This window comes from Mastacembelus armatus, chromosome 7 (assembly GCF_900324485.2).
Source record: "Mastacembelus armatus chromosome 7, fMasArm1.2, whole genome shotgun sequence".
Lineage (NCBI taxonomy): Eukaryota > Metazoa > Chordata > Actinopteri > Synbranchiformes > Mastacembelidae > Mastacembelus > Mastacembelus armatus.
The window spans coordinates 24,777,971-24,786,127 of record NC_046639.1 but is presented as its reverse complement, the minus strand read 5'-3'; the positions used below and the strand labels follow the sequence as shown (position 1 = coordinate 24,786,127).

The 8,157-nt window shown below is 41.7% G+C and overlaps 1 protein-coding gene across 1 annotated transcript; it reads right to left on the bottom strand.

Annotated features, from left to right (window-relative positions):
- Nucleotides 1-31: 31 nt before the first annotated feature.
- On the bottom strand, nt 32-6,357 carry amt (aminomethyltransferase). Its single transcript, XM_026332233.2, has 9 exons — nt 6,054-6,357; nt 4,547-4,714; nt 4,326-4,406; nt 3,905-4,036; nt 3,745-3,823; nt 3,410-3,555; nt 2,651-2,831; nt 1,939-2,094; nt 32-1,350 (listed from the first exon to the last, which is right to left on the bottom strand). Exons 1-9 carry the CDS (start codon nt 6,186-6,188, stop codon nt 1,175-1,177), a joined length of 1,254 nt encoding a protein of 417 aa, XP_026188018.1. The 5' UTR covers nt 6,189-6,357; the 3' UTR covers nt 32-1,174.
- Nucleotides 6,358-8,157: the final 1,800 nt, after the last annotated feature.

The window sequence follows — 8,157 nt, the reverse complement described above, 5'->3', positions numbered from 1 at the left end:
TCAAAAGAAAAAAAAAACATTAGTTCACAGGTAAATGGAAAGTAATTTGTCTTTATTAAAGATAGAAAATATTATTTCAAATGTTAAATGTTTACATAAACATTCAGCCAAATATTAAAGTCCACACACAGTAAGAAGAGGTGACAAGTACTAATTCTCTATTCATTCATTCACACGACTGCAGAAAAAGTCCAAACATATTTTCTAGTTTGATCCTAAAATAAGATTTGATTAGTAGACAGAACACATGACGACAGCTAATTCCTTTTCAAGTTCATCTATCGTTGTACCACATGTAAACTTATCTTTTAAGTTAAACATATCTATAAACTGGTCAAGTCTACCTAATGTGGTGATCAGGTTATTGACCATATCAATAGAACAAAAGCAGAGGTTCCCCAAAATCCCCTCAAAACAGGGACGTAATGCAGAAACCTGCTAATTAAAACTGAATTCCACATAGCAGACTGGCACATTTGTGAAAGGATTTTGAGCTTGAACATAATAAACAGAAATTTGGCATATGGTGATCTTTTGTTTTGGCCCACCAGTAACAAATGAGAGTAACATCAAATGTCATTAGCAAAACCTATTTCCTACAGCGAAACATTAGTGTTTATTGGGTCCACGCAGTTTTTGTTCTTACTGAAAGTGCAACAGGTTGATTCAGTTTCAGCAGCTGTGCACATATAAAACAGAGGAAGAAAAAAACCTATTATATAAACAGAGCATCTAGGCCCACACATTAGTAATACATACATTCTAGGACTTAACAATACTATTTACTGGCAGCTAATATTTAATGCATCTTATTTCTAAATTGCTGTTAAATTCCTAATCCATCCACATTACTCAGGACACGTGGATAGATCACGTACTGTTAACGTGTCCTGCAAAAGTACCTGTACTCACCTGGTAAGTTTTGCACCTTTAATGATGTTTAATGATACAAGCTCTCAATGAAAGTGACTGTGATTGACAGCGTTGGACCAGTACATATACTGCATTATCTTACATACAATTTGGAATCATTGGTTTCACACCTTTTAGTCTTATGTTGGTTTTGCACTTTTGGAGACTAGTGTATACGAAACAAAGCAGAGGAATGTGAGTATTTGTATGTGTTTGCACTTTACGTGTACGTGTAGGTGTGTGTTTGAAATGTGTGTCCCTCCTATCCAGAATAGTATTTGGTGGGGACAAAGGGCATCTTGCTGACTGTGGCTGGCACTGCTTTCTTCCTAACCTCCACCTGGATGGCTGTTCCATTCTTAGCAAATGCCGCATCCACATAAGCCATGGCAATGTTCTTTTTAAGGCACGGAGAGGGGCAGCCGCTAGTCACCTCACCTAAGTCAAACAGAGGAGAAAAGATATGTCCTGGATGATCTCGGTCTGACATCCTTCCTCATTCGGAGAAAAAAGATCCTCCAGAAAAACAATTTTAGGTTGGTCCAATTCTGTATTTGAGATTTTCTTTTCCCAGAGCAGCATATAGACCGGACAAAACTTGTTTGCGCTTTTATTTGCACATTCGACTTGAAATCATGAGCACTTTTCTTCCAATATTACGGTTTTTCTTCCAATATTACGGTAATTTGTATCACAAAATAGCTTTTGCAGGCAATAAAATCTTGTGACAACTTTCATCACATTGTATTGCAAAGCCACAATGTGTAGGATTTTAAAAGTTCTCACATTGTTGACCAACCAGTGTTCATATCACATGATTTCATGTCAATACACTGTGGCTTTAAATGTTAAATCTTTTTGTGTTTATCCCATTGTATTAAATAGCTGATGAAGAAATGCTGCATGTCTAAACAATACATTTGATGTTATTTGATGTTTACTCCAGATGTGTTTTTATTTCTTGACAAGCTGTTCCAAGGCTGTTAATTAAAATAAACCCGTCTCCCACAGTTTTTGTTTACTGACCTATGAGTTTTCCATCAGGGCTGAGAATGGGTGTGTGTTGTCTGATGGGGGGGCCGGTGGATACCAGGCCCACTCTCTTCCTGGCTGTCTTGGCTTTAATTTGAGGTATGATGATGTCAGCGCCAGGGAAATCCTTGGTCTGGCGCCGACGCTTTCCTGCATTTGAGAAAACAAAGCAACGGAGAATTAATGCACTCAAGAGAAAGTACAGATAAAGTACAGATACAAACAGCAAGAAGCAGAAACATCTACACATCTTTATAAGGTTTTATTTTGCCAGGTTTGTGAGAATGAGCTGGTATTTGAATGCAACAGGAAATAAAAGTGCAAGGCTCACTCAAATTTCATTTACAGGCTTTCAAAACTTCAGATTTTAGAGGCTCCTGCTGGTTAGTGTCAAAGATATTGGAGAGACAATACAAGCTGCTCCTCTACACCAGCCGAGACAATCGCACATCAACACACAGCCGAAGATACAATAAATTACTTCAAAGGGAAAAAATGCTTGAGTCTTTTTTACCATCCACACCCAGTTCTCTCAGGTGTTTGCACATTATGTTAGAGTCTGAGTGGCTTATGCACATATACATGCATGTGTATCTGTAAAGCATCAGTGAGAATTGTCCCCTTCACAAATGAGTCCAGATAAAGTTTAACAGTCTTATGAAAAAACACACTGGATAAAAAAAATGTTTAAATACTAAAACCATACCTATGGTCCAGACTAGAGAGGCCTCCACAGGTGTGGTGGTCTCATCGATATCGTTGCCATAGAGACAAAGTCCCGCCTCAAGTCTCAGACTGTCCCTGGCACCCAGGCCGGCCAGCTTCACCTCGCTGTTAGCCAGTAGCTTCTCTGTCAGCTCCACCACTCTGGACTGAGGGACGGAGATCTGAGACACAAACACAGTGAAACTGAAAAGTTGAGTCTTACCAGTGAACAAACATCTAATGGAAAGATGAGTATATGTGAAAGAGGAAGTCAGACAGAAAAATCAAACTCCCACCATCCCTCTGTCAGACACCCACATCCATCCTGCTGTACACAGATCCAATAAAATGGGTAGACAGGCAATTTAAAAATTATAAATCCATGTAATAAAACATGAATCTGGACTCACTCTGGCTCACTCAGACTGTGACATTTGGCAAAGTCCCCATCACAATGATTTGTTATAAGTTTTGGTCTTTGCCTAGTGCCAGTCATCAGGTCATTGGTTGGGCAATGCTTTGGTAATTAGTAAATGTTATATCATACTAATATGTGACACTAAGATAGTGAACTTGGTAAACCTTAAGCTTACAAGTTAATATTGTTGTTGTTGTTGTTAGCATGTTGATGTTCTGCACAGGTCCAGTTCAACATCACAGAGCTGTTGGCCTCACGTAGACTCTTAATGTCTTACCTTAAAACTAACCTTTATCTTTACTCATGTCCAGTGTCAAAATAGAAAAGAAGAGAAACGCTCACCTCCACTCCGTCCTCCCCAGTGTATCCACAGCGGGTCACCCTGCAGCCAGGAACACCAAACACGGTGGCCAGGGTGGAGGTCATGAAGGTTAACTTACTGAGGTCCTCCTTCAGCCCCTCCTGGAGCACCCGTGACATGGTCGGACCTGAAACCACACAATTATCTGTTTAATCTAAGACATGGCGTGTGGAGGACTTACACAGAGGAAGGCAAATTGTTAATGAACAAAATACTCCAAAGGAAAAAGTAAAACAAAGTGATTAGAGAAATACCAACAAGGACCAAAGGAATAGGGTACGTACACAGAGGGGGAAAAAATGAGAGAATATTTTACCTTGCAGAGCAATCAGCGCATCATGAAGGAACTCCAGATCCACATCAAAACCTGCAGCTTTGGACTCTGCCAGCCTTGCCTGCAGGTACAACACACACACCACTCTATCAGTGCACCTGGCTCCACGCCTGTGCCTGAACTACACTCCGCCTCTATTCACCTTCATATGAGCCGAGTCCTTTTCGGCACAGCCAGCGTTAGAGACGACGTAGAGGTAGCCATGGTCTGTCTTTGTCACTATAAGGTCATCGATAATCCCTCCTTCCTTATTGGTGAAGAGGGACAACGTGCCCTAGGACGTGAGGGAGGCGAGAGAGGAAAATGATGATTGGAAGTTAAACACAACACATTTGCAACACTTTTCTGTTAGTTTTACTCTCACTGTTCTTGTTTCCATCCCTCCATATATATAGAAATATAACTTAGAATTAGATTATTGCCCATAATGATAATATGGTACTTTTTGCTAACAACTTCAACACATCTTTAAATTTGGTAACGTCAGTGTTGCCTTTACAGGTTGTTTCTACTGCCCCCAAGTGGTAAAAAAAAGAAAGTTCACAGTGAAACATTCATCTCACCTGGTTGTCACTCAGTTCTGCAATATCTGTAACCACCAGAGACTCCATGAACCTCACCCTGTCTTTGCCATGGACTTTGGTCTTGCAGTAAAAGAAAAAAAGATGTCATGAGATATAGTGGCAGCAGTAGGTTGAATTAAACACTATGCATGTCTATATGTGTGATATGCCGGTTTGCATGTGTGTATTTGTTAGCGTGTGTGAGTTTACGCTTGTCTCACCTGCAGCATGTGGCTGACGTCAAAGATGGAGCAGTGCTCTCTGGTGTGCAGGTGTGAGGCGATGTGACTGTCTTTGTACTGGACAGGCATACTCCAGCCTGCAAACTCCACCATTTTCCCACCATTCTCTCTGTGGAAGTCAAACAGCGGAGTCTTCTTCAAGGAAGCCTGGGGAAAATAAATCACGGTGCTGAATGTCCAAAATAATAGAAACGCAAAGTTTCAGATACAGTAGAGGAAATAAATATTTATGAGTATCAATGAGTAAAATCTTACATGCCACAGCAGATGGCAAAAGTGTTTATTAAACTGGATTATTTCATATTTAGTGCATTGTTTTGAATGTAATGTAACCACTGACTGCCTTAATCAGTTTTCCAAAATGATTTATTTGCCGTTTAAGTAAAAGTGAAGGTTTAAAGTTTGTTTGCACTGGAATGACAATTTATTTTCTCCTATTAAATGTTACAAAAACAATCCAATCTCCCCTTAAAAGACAAGATTCAATCCCAGGCAGTCAGACTGATGAAACTAGTTATTCTATAACAGTGTGCTCTGCTAAATATGAAGCTTCTCCTACTCATAGTGCTTATGCTCCTTGTTCTGACCTTTGAACCAGCCGGTGACAGGGATATCAGTTAAAACAGCAGCGGTGCATTTTGGGATACATAATGATCCTGCACTTCATGTAAGTCTCAGTTGCTTTTTACAAAACTGTTCAAGTCCAAAGTCAGATATTAACGCCAAACAGAGGGGACGTGTCCGTTACTGTAATACACACACACAAAGACACACTGACACACAGATTAGAGCGATTTCATGCTTAGAAACTGGCAGTTAATTTAACCCTTTCCTCTGTGCAACACTCATAGATAAGATCACTAGATAGAAAAGTAAAATATGATCTGTGCACCAAGAAGCCTCGTATATAAAGTCTGCAGGATCACTTCATACAGAACCTTCTCAGAACAAACACAAAAGGACAAATCACTAAAAGTGTCACCACAGGGCAAAGCAGTAACAGCAACTGCAGCCAGTCATTCGTGACTTTAATAAAATCATCTTGTGCAGGTCAGCGAAGCGAAGTTTGCAGAGCCACAGTCTGCTGGGACAGATGCACATTAGGCCTGCATGAAGTGACTGGGCTCATGTTGTTATTGTAATACGCAGTCACTTATTCTGAGGGTCAGTTATGAGCCAGCTCCTACATCCCTCCCAAAACACACAAACACAAACACAAACACACACACACACACACACACACACACACACACACACGGTGTAAAGCTTCTCTACAAAGGAGCTGTATAAGAGTATCAGGGTGTAAAACAAGTACCATAAAAAGGCTAAAAGTCCAATTCAGCTCAGGGCCACCTGTAAGATAAAAACTCTTTGAGAATATTAATAATCACTAATAATAATCTTATGCAGAGTGAAGCCGCAGCACCACTGACATATTTGCTGATTTCATCATTTTCCAAAACAGGATCAAACCAACCAAACTTACCTCTGCACTTGAAGCCCGACTCTGCTGCTGCACCTTCCCCGCACGTCCAGCTCCAGCGACCCGCAGCAAACCGTCTCGTGAAGCCCGTAATCCGAGCCCCGAATCCCCGACCCCAGCCAGCAGCCGAGCCCACATCCCCGCCGAGGTCTCACACACAGTCGGTGCTCCAGACAGGGAAACACTTGAGCTGCGTTACTCAACTTGGACTCCACACCGCGATTCCTGCTTTCCTGGCAAAAACACATGCGCTGGTGATGAGGAGAGGAAGGAGCAAAGACCTCTGGGAAATGTAGTTGATGAGTCTTTTCTGCCGCGCAGGGCTTCACGTGATGCTTTTTTTTTTGCACTGAGGCTGCATTAATGTCTGGTGTGGACCTGGGACACTGAGACAGAAGATATTTTGTTGACTTTTTTAAAAAAGTGATTGTTTCTTCACCTTTTTACTTGTAAAACATTCAAACCTAATTAAGTCCCTTGGCCCCAACTACTCATTAGAGTCTGCCTGTTATCAGATTCTAGCTCTGATCAATTCTCTGACTCCTTGTGGTCACACTCATTGCTGGTGAACAACCTAAGCCAATGTTGTGCTAATTTTGTAATTAGCACACCCTCCACCCAGATCAGTGAGTCATCCTTTGCCCTGAGAAGATAAAAATACCCCCATATCTCTGCTGCTATTTCCAGCCGTGAGGGTCTGAAGGGTTGGGTGTATGTGAGGGGTCTTTTCTCCGTTCCTATTCCTACCTCTCTCTCTCTCTCTCTCACACGGCAACTGGCTGGGTTAAACTGGACCATGGACACACTCCGGCACACAGCAGTTGCTCAGTGACACATGAGGAGTGAGACCCCGAGGGCAAAACCTGGAAGATCCCTTTTGCCTTCATGCATCAAGGATTTTTACTAGAATCACATTTTCATTGTTGGGATCTAATCTGAGTTTGGTGGGATTACTTTTGTCACTGGGGGACTGGCAGATATCCTCATTGCTGCTCCTGTTTGTGCACACGCTTGGTTTGGCAATCAGGTGTGTGAGGAGACTGAGGGAACAAGAACAGTGACAGACAAGAACAAACAAGCAGACACACACATAAACTCCAGCACAGCATTTTGTTCATGGTGACAGAAGGTAAGGATTGTTTTTATTAGCTCAGTCTGCAGGTGTCTGTTAATCATCCACTCCAAAGTTAATTATCCAATAATTCAGTTAGTTATTAGAAAGGAGCCTGTTCTGTCCTTTGGCCTCTGATTCAGATCCCAGCAGCTTTGTGCCTTCGCTCTAATAATAGCTCTGATATATCCTCTATTTATAAGGCCTGTTTGTTTTGTCTTCAAATAGAAACCAAGATGATCTGTTTTCCATCTTCATAGGATACGTCCCTGCTGCTGCACTTGTGTTTAACCACAGAATATTATAAGCCTTTCTAAGGTAATCAACCACATCAAACTGGTTCTCAGCTGAACCACCAATCTCACAATAAAATCAAATACAACTGCAGTTATTCCTCACAGCCTATAGATATAATCAGCTAATGACAGACAAATAAATTAGCACAGCAGCTGCAGTAGTGTCTCCTATGAAACAGGAAGTGCACAAACAGGTTGGACTGTGTACTATTAACACGTCATAAACTACTGTTGCTCCTGTCATTTTGCCTCTTAGGATGGCTGCAAATGTAAAACATGAAAAACATCTGTGATGTCTCCAGTTCTAACCCAGACAACTGCCTTTTAGCTTATACAGAGCCCAGTGACCTCAAGCAATGCCTTAATGGATCAATAAGGATGATAGACAGTCTAGTTATATTTACTAGAGGAGATCAGTTGAGTGCAACCTCTGACAGTTCTTCCTCCCGACTTCTCTCTCTAGAGGAGCCGAGATGTCTGGGCCTTCGTCCTCCCAGACCACCCCGCAGTTCTACAGGGTCAGTGAGAGAGATCTCACCGAGATCGAGCTCCATTCTGTGGACTCCATCAACGATCTCCACCGAACACACCCAGAACACAAAGGTACACACACTCGTAAACAGCCCACACAACAGTAGGCACACTCAGAAACCAGAGGTACACACACCCCAACGACAACTAAGACACAAACGCACAAACC

What these genes read in the sequence shown, in the direction of transcription:
- amt (XM_026332233.2), bottom strand. Translation starts at nt 6,188, where the DNA reads ATGTGGGCTCGGCTGCTGGCTGGGGTCGGGGATTCGGGGCTCGGATTA. An exon ending in CTCTCTAGTCTGGACCATAG is followed by an intron (nt 2,095 to 2,650) that starts GTATGGTTTTAG and finishes TCTCAAATGCAG; the next exon opens with GAAAGCGTCGGCGCCAGACC. An exon ending in CCCTGATGGAAAACTCATAG is followed by an intron (nt 1,351 to 1,938) that starts GTCAGTAAACAA and finishes TGTTTGACTTAG; the next exon opens with GTGAGGTGACTAGCGGCTGC.